Here is a 24,180-nt window from a genome sequence, read left to right as displayed (position 1 = left end):
GCTTAGCATTGGCAAACCAGGGCTGGGATCCTCAGGGCCAGTCCTGGGTTTGGTACCTTCAGGAGAGCTGGATCCAAATTAACTTGAGAGGGGGTTATAAATACCAAGCAACTCGCACAGGGATCTTGGGAGCTCCTGGGCGCGTGCAGCGCTGAACTGCAGCTCGCTCCTTAGCTGCCTGGCTTCCTACAACTCCTTCATTTCAGTTCAGGCAACTTGTTTTGCAGTTCATGTTGTGGCTCCAGTGAAGGCAGCTGCTCCTGACCCACCCCAGCTGCCCTCAGAGCCTGGGAAAGCCAACCCTCTCCTTTTCCTGCTGCAATGGGGTGGGAACGGCTCCGAAGGACTCTCCTGGGCATCCCTGTGTGGCACCTGACCTTTGCTTATCACCTTGGTCCTGCAAGATCACCTCAGGAGAGTCAGCAGAACTTGTAGGCAGTTGGGAAGGAGCTAATGGTCCATCTCTGTCCACCTTCCCCATCCTTAAAAGACCCAGAGTTACATCTCAGCCTCTGTACACGTGTAGCTGAGAGAGGCTCACTGCTCCAGCCTCGAGCCTTGCCTCACACCTTGGCGCCCCCTGAAGGCCTCAAAGCTTCTGAGATGCCATTTAGTAGTTGGATTTTCCCTCATGTCCCAGCCCATAGGCAGGAGGAGGATCCCCCCCAGTGGTTTTGAGCCACATTGTGCATTGCTTTGCTGCCTGCACCGTTGCTGAAGGCCAGTCTCATCTGCCCATTAGCTCTTGTGGCTGCTGCCCAGGGCTCTGCTCTGCTGCTCTTCCCTCCTCCCCGCAGAAGCTGCCCAGGTTTCGTGCTGGGAGGTTTCTGCAAGCCAAAAAATAGGCTCTTGCGTGAATGAAATGAGTTAATTTGTAGGGGAAGGTGTATCTGGGGCTGCTCATGCTGTCTCTGTCCTGTCCCCAGCACCCCCTGGGGATGGGAGCTCCAGCTGCAGGATCCAAGGAGGGATCCCAATGTGGCTGCCCCAACGCAGCCCCCAGAGGCACCCCAGTAAGACCAGTCCATCAGAACAGGGTGATGAGACCTCACAGCTCTTAACCTGCCTGCTCCAAGCCAAAGGCTGGGGGGATAACACAGAGTTGTGGGCCAGGGAGTTCGGAGGAGACCTGAGAGTTCCTGGGGGCGGCCCCAGGGGGAAGGGGGTGGTCCCAGATGTTGTCCTACCCCTCCCAAACCCTCCAGCCAGGGGATGGCACTGCCTCCTTCTCTTCCCAGCTCTGATCTTGGGCGGTTCTCATTTCTCCTGCCTTTCACACACACAAGCCTGTTGTCTTCTCCTCCTCCTCCAGACTAAACAACCCCTCCTTCACATTCCCCTCACTCTCGGGTGTTGTGGCTCTCTCTGTCCATGTCAGCATCTTTTTCAGAGAGGAGTGACCTGGCTGCACATCCCCTGTGTGGGGCTGCCCTTCCTGCTGGCTCCCACACCACCTTTGAGGCTCTTTTCCCGGGGTGGTTGCTGCCTCCCCAGCTATTTCGTGCCTGTGCTCTTCACCCTTCACCCTTGATCATCTCATCTGGACCAAGACCTGTCCAACCAAAACCCTGGGGGAGAGGCTCCCAGCTCCACAGGGCTGAGAAAACAGCTGGAGAAGGTTGGTGAGCTGCTTCTGCAGAGGCAAAGAGCAGGGACTTGGAGGGATGAGGTCAGGCAGGTATGAGGAGACTGGCTGGGGTACAGCCTGCAGGAGCCTCCAGCCAGGGCTCGTAGGCTTTCTGCTGCTCCCGGCTCTTCAGCCCCTGCCCCGTGGCCGTGGGTAGCTCAGCAGAGAGGCTGCAGTCATGGCCTGAGGCAGGGTCTGCTGTGTTGCCAAGGACAATATCAACACCTTTCACCTCAGAGCACCACACAACGCTGCCGGGGCTGGTCGAGCCTCCAGCCCTGCTGCCACCCGGCAGGAGCTGTGCGGCAGCAACGACGGGGAAGCTGGAGGAGAAAGGATTCTTGCTTTGCATCACTGCACTCCAGCCACGGCACGGCCTCGAGCACCCAGCAGTGCTATTCCTACTCCCTCCAGCACCTCCACAGGACAGGGGCAAGGTGCAGCAGGGCAGGAGGCAGCAGCATCTCATTTAGCCACCCTCCTCCCTCCAGGACAGCACCTGTGTGTGTGGCCCCCGCAGCCAGTATGGGCTCTGCACCTTACTTTAGTCTCCTGATGCAGGTCCATACAGCCTGGGCTTTGTGCTCTCACGAAGAGGAAAGAGCACAGTCAGGGGAGTAGCCCGCGGGGGCTGGAAGGTGGCTCTCGGCAGAGCCCGCGCTGGCCGCCGCAGGAGCTGGGCTGAGAACGCGCCAGCTCGGTGCAGGAGTGGCCGTGGCGGGCGCGGGGGCCGCCCTGCCTCGCGCTTCCCGCGCCCTTAACGCAGCCTCCTCTTTATTTCGGGGGTCATTCTTATGGCCGGCAGCGGGACGGGGCCGCAGCCCCGCACCTCCGCCCCCGCCACCTGCGAGAGCCGCTCCTGCCCGGGCCAGGCGACCCCCGACCCGCTCCCCGCGGACGGGACCCCCGCGAGCCCGGCGGGGTCCCGCGGCTCCACCTGGCGGGGGGCGGCGGGGGCGGGCAGGGCCGGGCCGGGCTCCGCCCGCCGCGCTCCCGGAGGCTCCGGCGGGCGGGTGGCGCAGAGCCGCGGCCGCCGGACCCGCGCCCAGCAGCGGGCGCGCAGCTGCCCCCGCCGGGGGTGTCGGTGGCGGCGGGGAGGGGGGTGGGGGGGGATAAGGGGTGGGAGGGGGGCGCTCGGCTTCCCCCCATGAAGCGACGGAGGATGAACAAGCTGTACATCGGGAACCTCAGCCCCGCCGCCACCGCCGAGGACCTCGAGCAGCTTTTCGGGGAGAGGAAGCTGCCCCTGGCCGGCCCGGTCCTGCTCAAGTCGGGGTACGCCTTCGTCGATTACCCGGACCAGAACTGGGCCATCCGGGCTATCGAGACCCTCTCCGGTGAGCCATCGGTGCCCCCCTCCCCCTTCCGCCCCGCGGGTGTGCCCCCGGCTCCCCGCCGGCCCGACGCCCCGGCCCCTCTCGTCGCGCTCCGCCGGGGCTCCCCGGTGCCGCGACCCCCGTTCCCGGCGCGCCGGCGGCCGCCCGCCCCCCCGCGCCTGTCCCCGCGGCCGCCCCGGCGCTTCCCGACCTCGCGTATTTTTCACTGATTTTTTTCTCCGATTTTATTAGGAGGCGAGCGGGCGCGGAGCCCCCCGGCCCGCCGCCCCGCCGCCCCCCGCTCCCCCTCGGGAAGCATTTTACGAGGTGCCCTGCCCCAGCTCCTCGGGAGCGCGGAGCAAAGGGCGGCCGAAGGGGCGGCTGGGGGGGCCGGGGAGGCGCGGGCACGGCCCCGGCGGGGCGGCGGCGGGCACGGGCGGGGGCGGCCCGGGCGGGGGGCGGGCGGCCGGGGGGCGCGGGGGCATTGTAGGGCGCGGGGGGTCCGAGGGGAGCTGCTGGGGGGGGATGCTGAGCACCCCGCTGTTTCCGCAGGGAAAGTGGAGCTGCACGGCAAAGTGATGGAGGTGGATTACTCGGTGCCTAAAAAGCTCAGGTAACCCCCCCTCGCCGTCCCACCGGGCGGGGGAAGCTCCGGGGGCTGGGGGGGAGGAAGACGGGAGCCCCGCCGGCTTTTACTTTCGCTCTGGACAGCGGAGGCGGGGGAATGGAGGTCCCGAGGTGCCCGGCCCCGCTCGCACGGACCGGTAGCCGCTCTCACGGGGGTCCCGGCCGAGGGGCGAGCGGCGGGTCCTGGACCCTCCTCTCCCCACCACCTCGGTGCGGGGCAGCCGGGGGCCGCGGCGGGAGGGGGGCAGGGGCTGCCTCTCCCCAGCGGCGCCCGAGTAAGAAAGCTGCTTTTTTAGTGGGGTGAGGGGGGGATAAAAACGCAGCCTCTCTTCTCCCTCCCTTTCTGCGAGGGCCAGGGGGGTGGGCTGGGGTTTGCAGCGGGAGGCAGAGCGGGGGGGGATGCCCACACTGGGGGATGGTTTTGTTTTCAACAAGTACTTGAGCAATTTGCTCTTTTCCCCTGTTATTGTCCTGCCTCAGTGCTCCACACATTTCACACCCTCCTGTTATAGTCAGGTGTTGGGGAGCAGCGAGGTGGGATGGGGACACGCTCCTTGAACCCCTACAAATCCAACCCCGGCACGGCGTTGCGTAGCTGCATCAGTCCCATCGTCTCCCCACCCCATCCTCCGGCTCTGACATGTGTCGTGATAAAAAGGTCCCTAAAGACCCCCCTGGGCTGGTGCTGCCGGGTGGTTTGCTGCTGCTTTGGGCTGGAGGTGGGAGTGGGAAGGTTTGAAATCGCGGGGAGCTGGTGGAAAGGCTGTTGTGTAACGTGGGCTCGGTGGGGGAAACGGCTCGTGCGCGGCATCACGTGTGCCCGGGCGCGATGGCTTCGGCGCCCATCACACGCTCCCTCACCTTCCATCCTTCCACAAACCAGCCCAACGATTTACCCCAGTGGTGTTTCTGAGCAAAACCCCTGCAGCAGCCTTGGGGTGGGCTCTAGGAGGCTTGGGGGGGAGTGACAGAGCCACAGGCTGGGAGTTTGGGGAGATGGTGTGGACAAGGGGCTTTGAACTTTGCCATCTGCCCCGGGGATGTAAACAAGGCATTCCTCTGTACCTTAAATGCTCAGTCAGGCCCAAGCTTTCCCTTCTGAGTCTTCAAAGCAAACAGACCTTTGAAGAGCCCAGCAGTAAGGGCTGACTGATGTTTGCATCGCTCTGTTTTCAGCTGGCCCCCACTTTTCCATTCCAGCTCCGCTCTGAGTTTTCCTCAGGTTATAGACATTTAGGCTGCTCCTGGAAAAGACAGGTGTTGTGCTTTGGCTCGCTGGTGTGGAGGGGAGCTTGCCTCTGCCTCGGCTTTGTTTTTGTGCTGTGACTTTTGGCAGGGAGCAGAGCCTCACGTGGTCGTGTTTTGGTCTGTTCCACCCTTCCCCGCCTTGAAATTTCTAGGAAATACTGTTTCTGCCGTTGCAGAGTCCCAGTGAGGTGCTGGGATCCCAGGGGGGTTCCCCAGGTAAAGCCCCCCGTGCTTATTTCAAGGAGTTTGGGTTTGGGGAAGCTGAGCCCCTCTTGGCTCTGGTCCCCCAGTGTTTCCATGGCGTGGCAGCGGGTGCCAGGAGGTGTCGATGCCCAGTGCCTCACCTGGGCTGCTTCATTTCTACAACCGAGCCCAGCAGAGCTGTGCTTTACCCGGGTGTTTGTGCACACAGAAGTACAATCTGCGTAGAAACAGCCTGGAACCACCCCCCAGCACCTCCCTGCTGTAGGTTTTTCCTCAAGGGGCCTTGAGTGCTGCTGCCAGGGGCTGTTTCTGTTTCTCCCAGGGTGGAATTACCCCTGAGGATGGGAGGAAGGAGCAGGAATCCTCCCTGCTCAGCCAAGCTGCCTCTCATGGGTTAAAAATCAACCATTCTGCTGCCTTGCAAATGATTTGGGGCTCTATAGGAAGGATCCAACAGTGTCTCGATTGTCTTTTGGTTTCTCCTTGGGTATGCTGTATTGTGCTTTGGAGAACTGAAGGGAAAAAAAATCACCCTCTGGTTTTTACCCACGTTTAAAACTTTCTCAATCGGTCTTTAAGTTTATTTTTAAGTTCAGCAGGAGCAGAAAACACTTTTGTTTGCTTAAATCATGGGGCTGTGATCCCTCTTCCAGGGTGGTTTGTGTCCTGAGCATGATGGTGAGGGGAGCATCGGCCTCTTTCCCCTTCGAGACAGGCTGCACGTGTCTGAAATCCTGGGAGATCCTTTTAATGGGACAGAAGGATGTGCTTCAAAACCAAAAACTAACATTCAGTGAGCTCTGGAAAGTCAAACCCAGGCTCCTCAATGCTGACTGATAGAAGGGTTGGGTGCAAGTGCTGAGCTTAATTGGGTGCTGAGCCCCAAACCAGGGACAGTGTTGAGTTCCCGATTGCAAAGGTGCCTCATCCTTTCTGCTTCAGCTCTAATTTTCAGCCATGAGAAATAAAAGCACAAGGGAGATGTGAAGAGCATGGAGGGGGCAGCTGCTGGAGAGAGCTTGGGCTGGAAATCTCTAGAACATGAAGGGGGGGTTTCCCCCCAACAAGGGTGACTCGGTACACGGCCAAAGTCGGGTGGTTTTGCCCCAGCCAGAGGTCAGGGGGCTGAACCTGCCTGGCCCAGCTTTGCTGGGGGCATTTCATGGGCTCTGTAGGGTTTTCTCCTGTTGCCAAAGGAATGGCCCTGAAATGAGTTTCCTCTCCTGAGCATCATTCAGTTCTCATTTCCACCTCTTTTAGCTCCAGCCGTTTACTTCTTCATTTTTCTCCCTCCGCCCCCCTTTGTTTCTCTACCCAAAATACCGGTGAGGTTAAAGCTTGCCATAAACCCACGAGCCCTTTTGTCTCCCTGGGAGCAGCCTTTTTTGCTCTTCCCCTGAGTTACTCTTTGTCAATGAGATCAATGAGATGCCTAATTAGGGGACAGGGAATCCTCCTGCAAAAGCCAAGTAGCAAAAGCCACCAGTGCCTCTAGAAAGGAGCAGACAAAAGACTCCTGGGTGTCTCCCCAGCCCCAAAAACTCTGATCCTAAAAAAATATCTCTGATTAATGAGAGAAACTTCAAGAGCAAGGACAGGTTCTTCTCTGGCAGCAGCCTGGGGAGGGGTTGTTTTGCTTTGGCTGGAGGGTTAAACTGGCTGGAAGCTTTGTGGTGTGTGGCTGAGGGCTGAAAGGGGCTGCACCCCCTGGTCTGGGCTTTAGATAGCTGTAGTTAGTCTGGGTTTTAATAGCAATTAATAATCAATCTTTCAGTATTTGAACTCTTTAGTGTGTTTTGTAAGTGTATAAATGAAAGATACTGTCTTTTATGCTGTGGACTTTGCTATAAAGATGCTGTGTATGAAACACTCGATAGGTCTGTGGTGAAAGTGTATCCAGAAAGATACTTTTAGGTGGAGAAACATACTTTAAAATGTGCTGTTATATATTAAAGAGCTTCATTCAGTGCATATTGAAATCCATTGTAAAAGATCCTTTACTTTTCCACCTAGCTGCAGATAAATGTGCCCCAGGCAGGGTGATGGGGGTGGCCTTGGGCACCCTCCTCCCACTCTGCAGCATTGTTCTCATAGCTCTGGGCCCCAGTTTCTGTGGGGTGGCTGGGAGAAGCCCCTCAGGGTCCCCCCGGGGTGCTCCCCCCAGCCCTGCTGCACTCCCTCAGCCTCTGAGCTGGGAGGTGGGGCCATGGCAGGGGTTTGTTTTCCTGGGCTGGGGGCTGCAGGGGGCTGGTGGGGCTGTGCATTACCTGGTGATGGTGCTGTAGCTGCTGCAGTGGTGGGAATTGCCCTCCTGCCCTGCTGGGCATGGCCTTGCTGCCCCCTGTGACCCCCCTCACCATCCCACAGCCCTCCCCCAGCTGCTGCATCCTTTTTCCTCCTCCTTTCATTCTTCTTTTTCCTCCCCTTTCCTTTTATTTTCCTTTTCCCCTTCTTTCATTTTTCATCCCCCTTATATCTTTTCTTTCTCTCCCTTTTTCCTCTCCTTTCTTCTTTTTCCTGCCCTGTCATCTTTCTTTTTCCTTCCTCACTTCTATCTTCATTTTCCTTCCCCACTTTCCATCTTCTTTTTCCTTCTCCCTTCTTTTTTTTCTCCCTTTCTTTTTCCTGCCCCACTTCTTTCTCCTTCTCTCCCTTTTTTTCTGTCTCCCCCCTCCCATTTTCCCCCCTTAATCCCCCCAAGCTGTGGCAGATGGGCTGCCCTTCCCCTTCCCCCCCCTCCCCGCCTTTAATACCCCTCAGCTCCAGGTCCCTCCCGTGCTGGGTGCTCACAGGGTGCTCCTGCTGCACAAGGGGACAGGGCTTTAGTGGGATTTTCATTCCTTAAGGCAAAGTCTATGGGCTGGGAGGGGGAAACTGGGGCAGACACATCTGCCATGCTCATGGCAACTGGAGGAAACTGGGGCAGCCCTTGAGTGCTCATCCAGCCTGGTGCTGCTGGAGCTGTTGCTCGTTAGGATCTGCTGCTGGATTGGGCTGAGTCAGAGCAAAACTTGATGAGGATGACCCTGATAGAGCAAAAAAACCACATGTAATAATCAAGAGACACAAAGCCAGCAGCTGCTGTGCTCCCTGCCTGGCCAGGGGGATGTGTGTACTGGGGCTGAAGAGTCCAGGTGGGACTGAGTTTGGTCCCTGCTTGATGATGAGCATCGTTTTGTAGCTGTTGTCTTGCCTGGGACAGACACCCCCTGAAGCAGGCAGAGCTGCCAGGGAGGCTGTTGGTTTCTAGCATGTTTGCCCTCTGGATTTCCCTCCCCCCCTCCAAGTTCTCTTGAAAACTGATTTTTAATGAGAGCAAGAGCTGCCAGACAGTGTTTTCTGTGCCCTCAGTACTGGTGTGGGGTGGAAGGTGGTAAAATCCCTCGATGGCTTTGTTAGACTAAGATACTACAAAGCTGGACTAGGAAGAAACCTTCATGTGTTTTGTGGTGAGGAGCAGTGAAGCCATCCCTTCCCTGCCCCTGGGAGGCTTCTGTTTCAGCCAGGTTTCACTGTATTGCTGTGAGTCTCTGCCTCCCAGAACCCTGTGGAGGTGAAACCCTGTGGAGCAGGAGGCGATGGCAGTGGTGGGTGTGCCATGGAGCTGCAGCCCCAGGGGCTGGGGGGGCAGCTGGGGAGGTTAGGCAGGGGGGTCTGGTGCCTTGTTTTCATTTCATGGCTCTGTTTCATCTGTGTTCTGTACTTGTTCTTTGTGCCCTCTGTGTCCCTGGGTCTCGGGGTGGGAGCTGTTACCCATCATTTCCCTGGGAGCTACAGGAGAGGGGTGCTCACACGAGTGCTGCTGCTTCCCTGGGCTGCTGGAAAGGAGAGATGTGCTAAGAAAATAAACCCCAGAGACCACAATCCTGCAGATTGTGGGGAATAAACCTCAGGGTCTGAGGCATCTTCTGGTTTCGTGCTGGGTTTCAGCAGCACGTGAAGCTGCCGGTGGCGGCCGTCGGGCGGGTGGCTGTGGGCTGCCTGTCCCCTGTCCCCTTTCCCCATGGGGCTGTGGTGTTCTCACCTCACCATCTCAGCCTGGCAGAGGTGTGAAACCCAGCACAGCTCTGCCATGGGCTTTTGCACCAGCTCAGCTCCCAGCCTGCGGCACCCAAAGCCCCTCTCTGCGAGGGAGGAGATGTTTTCCCCTCGAGCCAGAGCAGCTATGGTGAGAGGGACCATCTTTGGTTGAGTTTAGAAGGGCAAGAAAACCCAAGTGAGCTCAAGTCAACGTGTTTTCCTTGGCACTTGAAGCTGCTGCCCAGCTTGCAGCCGGGCATTCTGTCTTGGGCTGGCGGGTGCCTGCAGGTAGGGAAGAGCAGGAGGGTGATGCAGAAGCCACGGCTCTCACGGTTACCTGAGGCCACACAGTTCAGTATTTTTCCACAATCTGTGTGCCTGTACTCACTGGCTATTGTGATTTATGGCTATTTTTTTACATTCCTCCCAGCCCTGCTGCAGAACAGGTCGGGTGGAACGTGGCTGCTGCCCTCAGCCCTGGGTCCTGCACTGGGGGTTGTGTTTGGGTGCTGAAATCGACCCCCATCTCCCAGGTGTTGGGGGAAATGAAAAGAAAAGGGGTTTCTCCCCCCTCCAAGTCCTCCCAGGAGTAGTGTTGGAGGAGGGTGGCCTTCAGGTCTGTTGCCCTGTCCTGTGAGGACCACGTGTGGTCTGTGCCCCAGCCCTGGGGGTAACACAGCCCTGCGTTGTGAGCCAGCACCGTGTCAGCCCAGTGGGGAATGCTGAGAGCTGTGACCCAGGGGCAATAATAACCCTGGTTAAAAGTTCTGAGTGGTGCTGGTGAGCAACTGGGAGACCTGCCAGGTGGTGGGGCCAAAGCCTTGAGCACTGTTTGGGTACCTTTAGCTGCTCAGATGGGTGCTGGAAGTGGGAGCGTGCCATAGCATCCTGCTGGGACGTGGGGTCACGAGGCACCTCGCTGTGCTCCTTCTCTTCGGGTGTTTTGGGAGGTGAGCAAGTGGTATGGAGGGGTGAGGCAGCACCTCAGGGGAGCTGAGGCTGTTCTGGCATCTCCCTTGGCAGAGGGGGAGGTAGATGATGGCCGTGGTGCATTTCAGTTCAAGGCAGAGGGGACGGTGCCTGGCCAGCGTGCTGCTTCCTCTTGGCGGAGCTGCCTCAAAATGCCTCACGGCCCCTGGGCTGCTGGGTGCCAAGGCCAGGTGAGCCCCAAGGCCAGTGAAGCTCTGGCTCTGCAGGGGCTTGGTTCAGGAGGTTTCCTTGGAAACCCCCCAGGCAGCACAAAGAGGGAGCGTCCCAAAGCAGCTTCATCCCCCTGCCCAGGGATGAGCTGCTCCTGCTGCCTGTGGGGAAGGAAGGAAGGTAGATGCTTCCTGAGGTTCTCACCAGATGCCCTCTGGTTCCAAAAAGCCTCTGCACTCCTCCTGCAGCCCATCTGCAGAGCCTGATGTGAGGCTTTGTCTTTGCAGGAGCAGGAAGATCCAGATCCGGAACATCCCCCCACACCTGCAGTGGGAGGTAAGAATGGATCCTAAAAACAGCCCCTTCATCTCCTGCTCTGTGCTGAGCAGCATGAGCTGTGCAGCCAGAGCGTGTGGTGTGCATGTGGGCCACCCTTTACCCTTCCCAGTGACCCCAGCAGGGAGGTGGAGCGTGGGCTGGGCTGTCTCTCCTTGCCTGCTTGTGGGTCCCACTGCTGTGGGGCATCGTTGGGGTAATGGGATGCTGGTGGCTGAAGGCATTGAAGCAGCTGGGTGATGGGGGCTTTCTGCAGGGTGTTTGTGAGTGAGGCAGGTTCATCACAGAATGGTGGGGCTGGAAGGGCCCTGCAGAGCTGCTCCAGCCCAAATCCCTGCTCAAGCAGGTTCCCCTGGCTCAGGGGGCACAGGAACGTGTCCAGGTGGGTTTGGGAACCTCCTGAGAAGGAGCCTCCACACCCTCCCTGGGCAGCCTGGGCCAGGGCTCCCTCAGCTCAGCACCAAAGGAGCTTCTCCTCCTGTGCCAGGGGCACTGTTCATGTTCCAGTTTGTGTCCCTTATCCCCAGTCCTGTCACTAGGCACCAAATAAGCAAGTGTCCCCCCATCCTCCTGACACCCACCCTTTAGGTGCTTGTGAGTGTTGCTGAGGTGCCCCTGAGCTCAGGCTTCTCCTCTCCAGGCTGAACAGCCCCAGGGCTGCAGCCTTTCCCCCTCACACACATGTTCCATCCCCTCAGCATCTTGGTGGCCCTGCACTGGCCTCTCTCCAGCAGTTCCCTGTTTCCCAGAACTGGACACAGGACTCCAGATGAGGCAAAGCAGAGGGGGGAGCAGAACCTCCCTCGTCCACACTCGATGCCCCCAGGCTTCCATTGGCTCTTGCCCACCATGGCACGTTGCTGCTCATGTTTATTTGCTGCCCACCAGCACTGCCAGGTCTCTCTCCCAGAGCTGCTCTCCAGCAGGTCACCCCCAGCCTGTGCTGGTGCAGGGGCTTGTTCCTCCCCAGCTGCAGGACTCTGCCCTTGGTGCAGGTTCCTCTCTGCTCAGCTCCCAAGCCAGTCAAGATCTTGCTGAATCTGCTGCCCACTCCCAGCTCCTCACCTGCCCTATCTGCTGCTCTCTCCCCCCCAGGAGCTGGATGGTCTCTTAGCTCAGTATGGGACAGTGGAGAATGTAGAGCAAGGTAAGATGGTCCAGCACTGATGCTCATCTGTTCCTGAGCCATCAGCCCTCCCTCTGGCTGTGGCTGCTCCTGGTCCTTGGCCAGCCCAGGCCGTGTGCTGGGGGAAGCCCCGTGGTGCAGCAGCCTGGGGAGGCTGCTCTGCTCCAACACCCCTCCTCTTGCTCTTCCCCCAGTCAACACAGACACTGAAACAGCTGTTGTCAACGTCACCTACGCCACTAGGGAAGAGGCAAAAGTGTGAGTGGCTTTTGTTTCGCTCTCTCTGTGTTTCCACACCACCTCAACCAGGTTTCTGCCAAGCTTCTTGTCTTCCTGCTGCACCTCCTTGGCTGGTTTCTTTAGCTCAGGGTGCCTCAAGGGCTGCCTGTCTGTCCTCTCGAGGCACAGCGGGCGGGTGCTGCTTGTATCTCGAGCTACATCACCTCACATACCCTCTGCCAGCGGTCTCCTCGTGCCACCCTTTCCCTCCTAGGAGAAGGGGCTTCACACAGTGCCCATCACACACAGAGGCAGAGGCCGGGCTGTGGAGGGGCAGGTGCTGTGGGGACACCCCCACCTGCAGGGAGCCCCTCAGCAGCCGCCTCCCCGCGTGTCCCCGCAGAGCGATGGAGAGGCTGAGCGGGCAGCAGCTGGAGAGCTGCTCCTTCAGGGTGTCGTACCTGCGGGAGGAGGAGGTGAGCTCAGCCCCGGCACGGCCCCGGCGCGGGGCCCCGTCCTGCCGCCAGCGGGGCCCGTCCCCGGGGGGCTCCTGGCAGCCCAGGCGCCTCGACCTCCCGCTGCGGATGCTGGTGCCCACCCAGTTTGTTGGTGCCATCATAGGAAAGGAGGGCTTGACCATAAAGAACCTTACTAAGCAAACCCAGGCCAAGTAAGTACCGCCTGTGCTTTCCTTTCTTTGCAGAGGGGGCTGGGGGTTCCTGCTGGGGGTCTCCCGTGGGCTGAGCTGCTCCTGGGTGCAGCAAAGGGGGAGGATGCATGTTGCAGACTGTGTCTGAAGCCTGATGATGGCTGGGCACGAGGCTTCGGGGAGGCAGGGCAGGTTTGGGGATGGAATGCTGCCAAGGCTGTCCTGCAGCTCCCTGGCTGGGCTGGAGGGGAAGGGGGCACCGTGGGGTGCTGCCTGGGGAAGGATGGGCTTTGCCTTCAGCCCCTCGAAGCCCTTTCTTTACAGTCTTAACATTTTCCCTTTTAAGGGAGGAAGAGCATCAATGGGCAGAGGGGCTGCCTTGCCAAGAGTGTCTGTGTTGCTCACCCTGATTTGCCCTCTGGCTTTCTGCATGGTTCTCCTGCAGGGGTTGTTCCTCCCCAGCCTGGTCTGTCTTTAACCCAAAGCTGTCTTGGCCCCTGCTGGTCATCCTGAGCCCAGGGACCCCTCAGGCCATAGGGCTCCTCTACCACAGCATCCTCCAGGATGTGCTAGTTCTCAGAGGAGCTTCTAGAAGCAAGTTGTTAGGGAGCAGTGTTTCCAGTGGAGCAGGAGGTGGGAAGCTGGCTGAGCGAGCTGAGCTCCAGCACTGGGTGTGCAGGGGGAGGTTTGTGTGGGGAGGGGGCAGATGTGTAGGAAGAGGAGCCCTGGGAGCCATGAGCCCTTCTCCAGGTGAGTCCCTTGGTGTGATGAGCAGCAGGGGTAGCTGTGTCCTTGCCCTCAAGACCAGAAGGTTGCCCTTTGCAAGCCCTGAGCCGGGCAAGGACGGTGGGAGGCTGCTGGTTTCTCCTGGGCACGAGGCCAGACGCAGCTGCCTGGGGCACGTTGTGCCACGCAGCCCATCGCTCCCTGTGGGCTGGCTCCCCAGTGCCTGCCTGGAAGAGCTGCTGCTGTGGAGGAAGGCTGTGCCCACTCTCTCACCTCTCCTGACCTGCCTGAGGGGGCTGTGAGCCACGGCAGGCCACCACCTCCGCTGCAGGGAACAACCTGATGCGCCCTCCTGAGCGGTCACAGGAGACTGTTGCCTTCAGTTTGGGGTGTCAGCCCTCGGCCCTGCCCTGTTCAGGCTGCCCTCACCCACTGGTGATGATCCCAGGGACCGTGGTGCTGGTGACATCCCGCTGCCCAGCCCCTGCCCAGAGCCACACCAGGTCCTGGATCCCCCCGTGTGCTGTGTCGGGGCAGCCGCCAGCGTGGGCTGTTGTGCTGGGAAGGGGCATCAAAGCTGAGAGACCAGGTTGCTCAGGCCTTGGTGGGGTTGAGGATCTGTTCTGCCCCCTCTTGGTGCATGGTTTGATGCTGGTTGATGCCTCCCAGCTCCCAGGCAGACTTCTGGGCATAAACAGCTCCAACCTGAGCTGAAGCACCAAGGCTGGAAGCGAGAGCCAGGGCTTGAGCAGGGGCTGGAACGAGCTTTGGGGTGAGTAGCAAGGGCTTTGTGTGGTGCTTTGTGTGGTCTCAGGGGCTGCTCTGTGCCCGTTGTCTCCCCGCAGGGTTGACATCCATCGGAAGGAGAACGCGGGCGCGGGCGAGAAGCCCATCAGCATCCACGGCACGGCCGAGGGCTGCAGCCAGGCCTGCCGCCAGATCCTGGCCATCGTGCACAAGGAGGCTCAGGACACCAAGGCGTAGGTGGCCCTGGCTCACAGCGGGCGGCTGGGCTGGCAGGGAGGGAGGGGGGGGTTCAGCCTGCACCCCACAGCCCCCCAGAGTCACGGGGCACGGTAAGGGCTCACAGGAGAGCTTCCCCACGGTGTGCTGCAGAGAACAAGCTCAGGTGGGTGCAAGGAGCGTGTGGGCAAACTCAGGAGAGGAGCACGTGAGGTAGAGCCGTGCCTCTGGGCATGGCAAGTGCCAGAGTCCCCCTCTGCTGAAGCTGAGCTGAAGCTGAGGAGATGCGATGGATGGCGGTGGTTCCTCTGCTCCTGCACCTTAGTGCCCCTGGCTGAAAGCTGGATCCCAGGCCAGGTGCACCTTTAGATGTTTACTCTCTATTCCATTTTAGAACAGAAGAGATCCCCTTGAAGATCCTGGCACACAACAGCCTGGTGGGGAGGCTCATCGGCAAGGAGGGCCGTAACCTCAAGAAGATCGAGCAGGACACGGGCACCAAGATCACCATCTCCCCGTGAGTTACTGGGGGGCACCCCAGCAAGCCCCCTGCCCCCAGCCCAGCATGGGGCAGCATCCTGAGCAGCTGTGTCCTGCCCAGCCTGGGGCAGCATCCAAAGCAGCTGTGTCCTGCCCAGGATGGGGCAGCATCCAGAGCAGCTGTGACCTGCCCAGGATGGGGCAGCATCCAGAGCAGCTGTGTCCTGCCCAGCACGGGGCAGCATCCAGAGCAGCTGTGTCCTGCCCAGGATGGGGCAGTATCCAAAGCAGCTGTGTCCTGCCCAGGATGGGGCAGCATCCAGAGCAGCTGTGTCCTGCCCAGCATGGGGCAGTATCCAAAGCAGCTGTGTCCTGCCCAGCACGGGGCAGCATCCAGAGCAGCCGTGTCCTGCCCAGCCTGGGGCAGCATCCAAAGCAGCTGTGTCCTGCCCAGCACGGGGCAGCATCCAAAGCAGCTGTGTCCTGCCCAGCACGGGGCAGCATCCAGAGCAGCTGTGTCCTGCCCAGCCCGGGTGGGCATCGCTGTGCCTGGCAGCGTGGGGCAGGGAGAGGGGCTGTGTGGTTCCAGACGCTGGGTCTCTCGGGGTTGAACTTTGATCTTTGGTTGGAGTCTTGTTTAACTTACTGTGTGTTTCTCCCTGGGGGGGGTTTGGGGGGGCAGCCTGCAGGAGTTAACCCTTTACAACCCGGAGCGGACGGTCACGGTGCGGGGCAGCGCCGAGGCGTGTGCCAGCGCCCAGGTGGAGATCACGAGGAAGCTGCGAGAGGCCTATGAGAGCGACGTGGTGGCTGTGAATGTAAGCTGCCAGCTCTGCCCAGCCCTGCCCTGCCCTGCCCTGCCCAGCCCTGCCCTGCCCTGCCCAGCCCTGCCCTGCCCAGCCTTGCCCTGCCCTGCCCAGCCTTGCCCTGCCCTGCCCAGCCCTGCCCTGCCCTGCCCTGCCCAGCCCTGCCCTGCCCTGCCCTGCCCTGCCCCGGCGCCTCCCAGAAAGTTGCTGCCTGAGCTGGCCCTGGCTGTGTGCTCAGAGCCCCCAGGCCCTGCTCTGCCTTGGGACTGTTGCCTTGTGCCTTTGCTTTCGCAGCAACAAGCCAACCTGATGCCAGGGCTGAACCTCAGCGCCTTGGGCATCTTCTCCGCCGGGATGCCCACGCTGCCGCCCACGCCGGGGGCCCGGGGGGCTGCGGCCAGCCCCTACCACCCCTTTGCAGTAAGTGTGGGAGGCTCTGGGGGGGAGGGGGGGTGTGATTCTGGGGCAGAGGGGTCTCCAGACTCTGCTGCTGGAGCTCTGGGGGGTGGGTGCTGGAGCTGTAGGAGCCGTCTCGTGGGGAGCCTCTGGGTCGGGCACTTGGAGCAGATGCTGATCACAGAAGGCAGGGAAGGGCTGTGGCTCTGCCCCTCCTTGGATTGAGCTCCCCAGGAGGGTCAGCTGCAGCCTGGAAGGACTGGCTATGTCCCAGGGGTGCTGCTCTGAGGGCGGCTGGGGGCAATCTGTGCCAGTGTCACAGCATCCCAGCATGGTAAATGGGGGCTAGAAGGGCCCTGCAGAGCTGCTCCAGCCCCAGCCCCTGCTCAAGCAGCTTCCCCTGGCTCAGGGGGCACAGGAATGTGTCCAGGTGGGTTTGGGAACCTCTGGAGAAGGAGCCTCCACACCCTCCCTGGGCAGCCTGGGCCAGGGCTCCCTCAGCTCAGCACCAAAGGACTTTCTCCTCCTGTGCCAGGGGAACTGTTTGTGTTCCAGCTGATGTCCATCACCCCCAGTGCTGTCACTGGGCACCACAGAAAGTGTTGCCCCATGTCAGCATCCAGGTGGTCCTCAGTACTGACCCCACAGCTGCCACTGGGTTGTGGTGCCCCCTGGGCCTGGGTTTGGTGGGTGCCTGGATCCAGCCAGCACAGCCCCAGGGCACGACGAGCCTGGCTCAGCCCTGCTTGGCCCCAGGAGGCTGGACACTGTGAGGGGTCTGACTCTATAGACAGGGCATTTGCTGCTGCTGTGGCTGCTGACACCTGGGACAAAGCTGAGCTGGGGCAAAGCAGATGTGGGGAGCAGTTCCAGCCCCACTGGGGCTGCAGACAGGCAAACCACGGCAGCCCGAGTGCTGCTGGAGAGAGGGTCCCTGCCCACCCCTCCCAGCCCCAGAGCAGCTGAGGGGCAGCAGCTCCCCTCAGCCCAGGGCCTGGGCCCCACAGGGTTCGTTCACTGTGCTGTTTTCTGTCCCTGGCAGCAGGGGAGCAGGCGCAGGGGAGCGCTGAGTGCAGCGCTGGCAGGGAGGTCCCAGGGGCTGTGGGGTGCTGCCAGCCCACCCAGCCAAGCAGCCTGTGCCCAGTGTGGCTGCCCCAGTGGGTTCAGCCTTCAGGAGCCATGGGCAGGTCTCCTCCAGGGCTGCTTCACCCAGTCTGCTGTTGCTCTCAGTAACGAAACAAGGAGCTGGTGGGAAGCAACAACCCTGCCAGGGAAGCAGCTCAGCTCTGTGGCAGCTCATCCCAGGGGAGGCTGAGGCTGGAGCTGAGGCAGAACTGTTTCCCTGAGAGAGGTGTCACCGCTGTGCCAGGCTGCCCAGGGAGCTGGGGGAGTGCCCAGCCCTGGAGGGGTCCCAAAGCCGTGGGGCTGAGGTGCTGAGGCTGTGGGTGAGTTCTGGGCTGGGCAGGGGTGGATTCAGCGGTTTTAAGGGCTTTTCCAGCCCAAATGACCCTGATTTGCCCAGGTGCCTGGTGTCTCACAGCCCACAGTGTCCCCAGCAGGGGCCTGGGGCTGGTGGCTGTAGCTTCAGAGTCCCTGTGTGCAGAGGGGTGTCTGGCTGCAGCCGCCCCATTGCAGAGCAGGAGGGAGCTGTGTGTGCTGCCAGCAGCAGCACTTGATGGATTTGAGACACACAGGAGCTGGAGTGAGCTTGGCCTGGGGTGCTGGCACGTGCCCCTGTCTCTGGAGAGCCCTACCTGGCCCCAGCCTGGCTCTTGGGAGAAATCTTCTCCAGCCTTTGCTTTTTCCTCTCTCCTTGGGAAGCTGAGGGGGGCAATGGTGGTGGAAATCAGAGCCAGAGCGGGTGTTTTGCTCAGCCCTCACCAAACCCTCCAGCTGCCCAGCAGGAGATCCATAGTCAGTGATGGTTACAGCCCAGTCTCAGCGTTTTGGCTGCTCCAAAAGGCCATTGGGGCTGGTTTTCTGTGACAAGCAGGGCAGGGCATGGCCAGAAATGCAGCGGTGGGGAGGGACTGGGGGGAGCAGGGAGCTCCCAGCCCCCTGTGCCAGGCTTCAGCCCACCCCAGAGCACCCTCAGGTGCCCCCCACGCTCTGCAGGACAGGTTTTGGGGTCTGAAGGGTTGTGCCTGGGTCAGGCTGGGGTGGCCAGGAGGGGGCTGGCATGGTGTGAGTGTCTCTGACCCTTCTTTTCCCTCCCACCACAGGGCTCCTCAGCCTACCTGTCGGGTCTGTACGGGGCCCCCCCGGCCGGCGCCTTCCCCCACCAGCACCCCGTGAGTGCCCCACAGCGGGGTGGGCTGGGGTGGGCACACAGCCCCTGCCCTGGCACACAGCCCCTGCCCTGGCACGCTGGGGAGGGCACACAGCCCCTGCCCTGGCACACAGCCCCTGCCCTGGCACGCTGGGGTGGGCACACAGCCCCTCCCCTGGCACACAGCCCCTGCCCTGGCACGCTGGGGAGGGGTCTCCTCACACAGCCCCTGCCCTGGCACACTGGGGAGGGGTCTCCTCACACAGCCCTTGCCCTGGGAGGGCACAGAGCCCCTGCCCTGGCACGCTGGGGAGGGGTCTCCTCACACAGCCCCTGCCCTGGCACGCTGGGGAGGGGTCTCCACATACAGCCCTTGCCCTGGCATGCTGGGGAGGGGTCTCCACATACAGCCCCTGCCCTGGCACGCTAGGGAGGGGTCTCCTCACACAGCCCCTGCCCTGGCACGCTGGGGAGGGGTCTCCTCACACAGCCCTTGCCCTGGGAGGGCACAGAGCCCCTGCCCTGGCACACTGGGGAGGGGTCTCCACACAGAGCCCCTGCCCTGGCACACTAGGGAGGGGTCTCCACACACAGCCCCTGCCCTGACACACTAGGGAGGGGTCTCCTCACACAGCCCCTGCCCTGGCACACTGGGGAGGGGTCTCCTCACACAGCCCTTGCCCTGGCACACTGGTGAGGGGTCTCCTCACACAGCCCCTGCCCTGGCACGCTGGGGAGGGGTCTCCTGAGCGTGCTGCTCCCCTGTGCCCCAGCAGGTGCCCGAGCAGGAGGTGGTGAAGCTGCTGATCCCCACGCAGGCCGTGGGAGCCATCATCGGCAGGAAGGGGCAGCACATCAGGCAGCTGGCGCGCTTCGCCGGCGCCTCCATCAAGGTGAGGGGGGCTCTGGGGGGTGGTCCCGGGCCTCACTTTCCCCTTCAGCAGCCAGAGCCTTGAGGGGAGCGGTGTTGCTCCCCAGATGAGCCCCACAACACCCTGCTTACCTGCTCTGCTGGGGTGGGAGGGGATGTCCCAGGGAGGGGGGGTCTCGCTGAAGCCCCCTCCTCTGCTCTCCCCCCGTCCCCAGATCGCCCCAGCTGAAGGGCCCGAGGCCAGCGAGAGGATGGTCATCATCACAGGGCCACCTGAGGCACAGTTCAAGGTGAGGGGGCTGCAGGGGCAGTGGGGGCTCTAGGGGCTGCAGGGAGGAGCTGTGGGGGCTACAGGGGCTCTGCGGGCTGCAGAGACTAGGGGGGAAGCAGGGGGTGGGGATGTGGGAGGCTGCAGGGCTAGTGGGGTCTCCTGGGGCTGCAGGGGCTGTGGGGGGCTTCAGGGGGAGCTGTGGGGAGGCTGCAGGGGCTGTGGAGGCTGCAGGAGGAGCTGTGGGGGGGCTGTAGGGAGGCTGCAGGGACTGCAGGTGCTGGGGGGATGTGGGGAGAGTTGTGGGGGGCTGCAGGGGGTGGGGATGTGGGGGGGCTGCAGGGAGGCTGCAGGGCTAGTGGGGTCTCCTGGGGGCTGCAGGGGGAGCTGTGGGGAGGCTGCAGGAGCTGTGGAGGCTGCAGGAGGAGCTGTGGGGGGGCTGTAGGGAGGCTGCAGGGACTGCAGGTGCTGGGGGGATGTGGGGAGAGTTGTGGGGGCTGTGGGGGACTGCAGGGAGGCTGCAGGGGCTGTGGAGAGCTGCAAAGGGGGCTGTGAGGGGGCTGCTGAGGCAGTGGAGGTCTGGGGGCAGCAGGGGCTCTGGGGGCTGCAGAGACTGTAGGGGGCTGCAGGGGGAGCTATGAGGGCTGCAGGGGGTGGGGATATGCAGGGCTGCGGGGAGGCTGCAGGGCCAGTGGGGGCTCTGGGGGCTGCAGAGGCTGTGGGAGCTGCAAAGGTGGGGCTGCAGCTGTGGGGGTTGTGGTGGGGCTGTGGGGGCTGCAGAAGGCTGTGGGGGATGTGGTGGGGCTGCAGAAGGCTGTGGGGGCTGCAGAAGGCTGTGGGGGATGTGGTGGGGCTGCAGAAGGCTGTGGGGGCTGCAGAAGGCTGTGGGGGATGTGGTGGGGCTGCAGAAGGCTGTGGGGGCTGCAGAAGGCTGTGGGGGATGTGGTGGGGCTGTGGGGGCTGCAGAAGGCTGTGGGGGATGTGGTGGGGCTGTGGGGGCTGCAGAAGGCTGTGGGGGATGTGGTGGGGCTATGGGGGATGTGGTGGGGCTATGGGGGATGTGGTGGGGCTGTGGGGGCTGCAGAAGGCTGTGGGGGCTGCAGAAGGCTGTGGGGGCTGCGGTGGGGCTGTGGGGGCTGCGGTGGGGCTGTGGGGGCTGCAGAAGGCTGTGGGGGCTGCAGAAGGCTGTGGGGGCTGCAGAAGGCTGTGGGGGCTGTGGGGGATGTGGTGGGGCTGTGGGGGCTGCGGTGGGTCTGCAGGGGGCTCATCCCCAGGGCCACAGAGGCTCCCTGTTCCCTGTGCCGGTGCTGCCGGCCACGAGCTCGTGGCAGCCCTCGGGGCTGGAGGGCACTGCCAGCCAGCCCCTGCCCCCACGGGCTGTTACTTCCCTTCCACCCCTTTGCCCAGGCCCAGGGGCGGATATTTGGGAAGCTGAAGGAGGAAAACTTCTTCAGCCCGAAGGAAGAGGTGAAGCTGGAAGCCCACATCAAGGTGCCTTCGTCCGCTGCCGGCCGCGTCATCGGCAAAGGCGGCAAAACGGTGCGTGGGCTGTGGGGAGCCTGGGCTGGCACAGGGGGGCTTCAGCCCTCACCCCCTGCCCACCCTGCCACCAGGCAGCCTGGGGGTGGCTCTTGCTGGGGACAGCCCTTCAGCAAGGGCTGGGACGGGAGCTGGGGCAGTGCCCAGCCCTGGAGGGGTCCCAGAGCCGTGGGGTGAGGTGCTGAGGCTGTGGGTGGGCTGGGCAGGGTGAGGGCAGGGCTGGGGCTGCAGCAGCTTCAGGGGCTTTACCAACCCTGGTGTGGACACCAGGAGGGGAGGGGGTTGGCCTTTGCACAAACAAACCCCCCTCATTCGGCCTCTTGTTGGCTTCAGGTGAATGAACTGCAGAACTTGACGAGCGCAGAGGTCGTCGTGCCCCGGGAGCAGACCCCGGATGAGAACGAGGAGGTCGTGGTCAGGATCATCGGCCATTTCTTTGCCAGCCAGGTGAGTCTGGGCCAGGCCAGGGTCACCCAGCCAGGACCACCACTGAGCACCCATAGGGGTGGTTCCTGGGCACATGGGGTGTGCTGGAAGGGTTTCAGCTGCTCTCCCCAGCTGTGCTGAGCCTTCTCCCATCTCCCCAACCAGGGTCACCCACCCAGGACCACCACTGAGCACCCATAGGGGTGGTTCCTGGGCACATGGAGTGTGCTGGAAGGGTTTCAGCTGCTCTCCCCGGCTGTGCTGAGCCTTCTTCCATCTCCCCAGCCAGGGTCACCCACCCAGGACCACCACTGAGCACCCATAGGGGTGGTTCCCGGGCACATGGGGTGCACTAAAGGTGTTTCAGCTGCTCTCCCCAGCTGTGCTGAGCCTTCTCCCATCTCCTCAGCCAGGGTCACCCACCCAGGACCACCCCTGATCACCCATAGGGGTGGTTCCTGGGATGTGCTGGAAGGGTTTCAGCTGCTCTCCCTGGCTGTGCTGGGCCTTCTCCCATCTCCCCAGCCAGGGTCACCCACCCAGGACCACCACTGAGCACCCATAGGGGTGGTTCCTGGGCACGTGGGGTGCACTAAAGGTGTTTCAGCTGCTCTCCCCAGCTGTGCTGAGCCTTCTCCCATCTCCTCAGCCAGGGTCACCCACCCAGGACCACCACTGAGCACCCATAGGGGTGGTTCCTGGGCACCTGGGATGTGCTGGAAGGGTTTCAGCTGCTCCACCACCACATGCAGCAGCACTGGGGTGTGAGTGGGCTCCCCCTTGGCAATGGGGCTGCAGGGAACTGCCTTGGCACAGCGGCCCCCCCCAAAAACTGTCTCTGAGGGGAGATGGAGGCAGCTGGAGTACAACCCCCAGCCCATGCTCCTTCCTCACACCCATCCTTCACCCCAGCTCTGAGCTCAGAGGGCGATGCTGCTGCTGTGGCATGTGAGGGGAGGGGATAGGAGTGGTGAGGCTGTGGCAGTGCCCACCCTGAGCCCCGCTTCTTGCTTGTCTCCCCTGCAGACGGCGCAGCGCAAGATCAGGGAGATCGTGCAGCAGGTGAAGCAGCAGGAGCACAGACACACAGCCCAGGAGCACAAACACACGGCCCAGGAGCACAGACACACAGCCCAGGAGCACAGACACACGGCCCAGCAGCTCAGCAAGTGAAGTCCCAGCCCTGCAGAGCCTGAATGTAACCCCCCCTCCCCCTGGCAGACCCCAGCAGGGTGGGAGCAAACCAAAGACCCCCCCCCTTAACCCCTGAGCCCCCTGGGGTGCTGCAGGGAGGGCTCTCAGCCCCCTTCCTCAGCCTAAGGTAGGGCAGAGACAGACAGACCCAGACTGTTTGAGCTCTCTGGAGGCCCCTGTTTGCCCCCAGCCCCGGGGATGGGGGGTTGGGGAGGGGGAGCTGCAGTGCTCAGCCAGTTTAGAACGAATACATCTACGTCCCTAACACAACTAACTCTCACTTGTAAGGTTTGTAAGGAGTTCTTTTGGGTTTCTGGGGTTGTTTTTTGGGTTCATTTTTAATTGCAGAGGGGTTGGGGGGGAGGGGCTGTTTGTTTGGTTCTAGCAAAAGCAGCTTTTCTAGTGGTTTTAAGGAGAGGAGCTAGTCCCTGGGTTCTGTAATGCACAGTAGAGCAGAGATGGAGGATTGCTGGGGGAGGGGAGAGAGAATTAAAGTGTTAAACGAGGGTTAAAGAGCCATTTCCTAAGGGCTTGGAGAAGAGCAGTGAGCCAACAGAAGGGGTCCTGGCTCCCAAACGAGGAAGCTGTCTGTCCCATGCCCTTTCCTCTTTGCTTCACCGTGTCCTAAAGTGGGCTTTGCACCCATGGTGTGCCCCCTGGCCCAGCCCTGCTTGGCCCTGGCAGCCCCACAGAAGGACTTTGGGACAGAGAGGGGAGAGAGAGACTCTGGGGCAGGGAGAGGAGCTGGGGGGTGGGGGTAAAAGAGCAATTTAATAAGGGGGTGTCAGGCCCAGGCTGGAAAAAAACCCAATGTTTTTAAATGAGAAAAGAGAATGAAATGCCCCAAGTGCCCCCCCAAAAACAGCCACACAGAAACTACCTCAGGTTTTGGTACCTCAGCACCTTGCGCTTGCGTCCCCCTCCTGGAGACTTTTGTATGCCTTGTACAGCTGAGAGCTGGAGCATCTTCTGGGGGGGGTTAATCATTATTTTTGTAATAAAAAAAACCCACCACGAGTTGGAAAATGCTGTTGGACCCAAATGAGCTGCTGGGGAGGGACAGGAGGGGAGCAGCATCCCCCTCCCAGCTCTGCTCACGGAGAGAGGGGCTGTTCCCTTCAGAGGGAAGCTGAGCAAGGGGAGAAGCAGGGAAAGAAAACCCACAGGTCAAGTGCAAAGAAAGGTAACAAGGAAAAACACCCCATGGGATGAAAGTGGGGCCAGGGGCAGCGTGGGGGGGGCTGGGGGACCATGTGCTGCTGCTGTGGGTGGTGTGAAGGCAGCTGAAGGGGGGAGAGGACTGAAATGGGGTTTGGTTGTCCCTTGCGTGAAATGGTGATGGGGGAAAGGTGTTTTGGTAAAGGTATGGGGAGCAAAATAACTGTCCTTGCCTCAGCTCCAGCATCAGCACACACAGCAGCAGGGGGTGTGGGAGCTGCTCCCCCAGCCCTGGGGGGTGAGGAATGACCTCGCTCCTGGCAGGGTCTGGGCAGATGATGCAGTCACAGCATCATGGGGGTGGGAAAAGGCCTTGAAGCTGCTGCAGTCCCAGCACTGACCCACAGCCCTCAGCCCCATGGCTTTGGGATCCCTCCAGGACTGGGCACTCCCCCAGCTCCCTGGGCAGCCTGGCACAGGGGCTGACACCCCTCTCAGGGAAACAGTTCTGCCTCAGCTCCCATCTAAAGCTCCAGCTGGAGCGTTCCTCCCCCTGGGAGCTCAAACCCACA

General features: G+C 61.5%; 1 protein-coding gene across 2 annotated transcripts; it reads left to right on the top strand.

Moving 5' to 3' along the window:
- The first annotated feature begins 2,760 nt into the window (after positions 1 to 2,760).
- On the top strand, positions 2,761 to 23,456 carry IGF2BP2 (insulin like growth factor 2 mRNA binding protein 2). Of its 2 annotated transcripts, none has more exons than XM_062005639.1 (16): positions 2,761 to 2,964; positions 3,496 to 3,556; positions 10,470 to 10,518; positions 11,614 to 11,665; positions 11,839 to 11,902; positions 12,267 to 12,533; positions 14,084 to 14,218; positions 14,596 to 14,718; positions 15,364 to 15,499; positions 15,782 to 15,907; positions 18,106 to 18,174; positions 18,929 to 19,045; positions 19,239 to 19,313; positions 20,699 to 20,830; positions 21,164 to 21,277; positions 22,283 to 23,456. In XM_062005639.1, the coding sequence occupies exons 1-16, from the start codon at positions 2,775 to 2,777 to the stop codon at positions 22,427 to 22,429; spliced, it is 1,857 nt and encodes a 618-aa protein (XP_061861623.1). In that variant the 5' UTR covers positions 2,761 to 2,774; the 3' UTR covers positions 22,430 to 23,456. The 2 variants fall into 2 exon arrangements, with proteins under 2 accessions (XP_061861623.1, XP_061861622.1); XM_062005638.1 differs by having other exon boundaries at positions 18,926 to 19,045.
- The last annotated feature ends 724 nt before the right edge of the window (positions 23,457 to 24,180 follow it).

Source organism: Colius striatus, chromosome 12 (assembly GCF_028858725.1).
Source record: "Colius striatus isolate bColStr4 chromosome 12, bColStr4.1.hap1, whole genome shotgun sequence".
Classification (NCBI taxonomy): Eukaryota; Metazoa; Chordata; class Aves; order Coliiformes; family Coliidae; genus Colius; species Colius striatus.
This window is presented reverse-complemented; position numbering and strand designations above follow the sequence as displayed.

Excerpts from the sequence above, each read along its gene's own strand:
- IGF2BP2 (XM_062005638.1), top strand. The coding sequence starts at position 2,775 with ATGAAGCGACGGAGGATGAACAAGCTGTACATCGGGAACCTCAGCCCC. Across the intron at positions 10,519-11,613 it reads CCCCACACCTGCAGTGGGAG|GAGCTGGATGGTCTCTTAGC; the intron begins GTAAGAATGGAT and ends TCTCCCCCCCAG. Across the intron at positions 15,908-18,105 it reads GCCCCTACCACCCCTTTGCA|GGCTCCTCAGCCTACCTGTC; the intron begins GTAAGTGTGGGA and ends CTCCCACCACAG.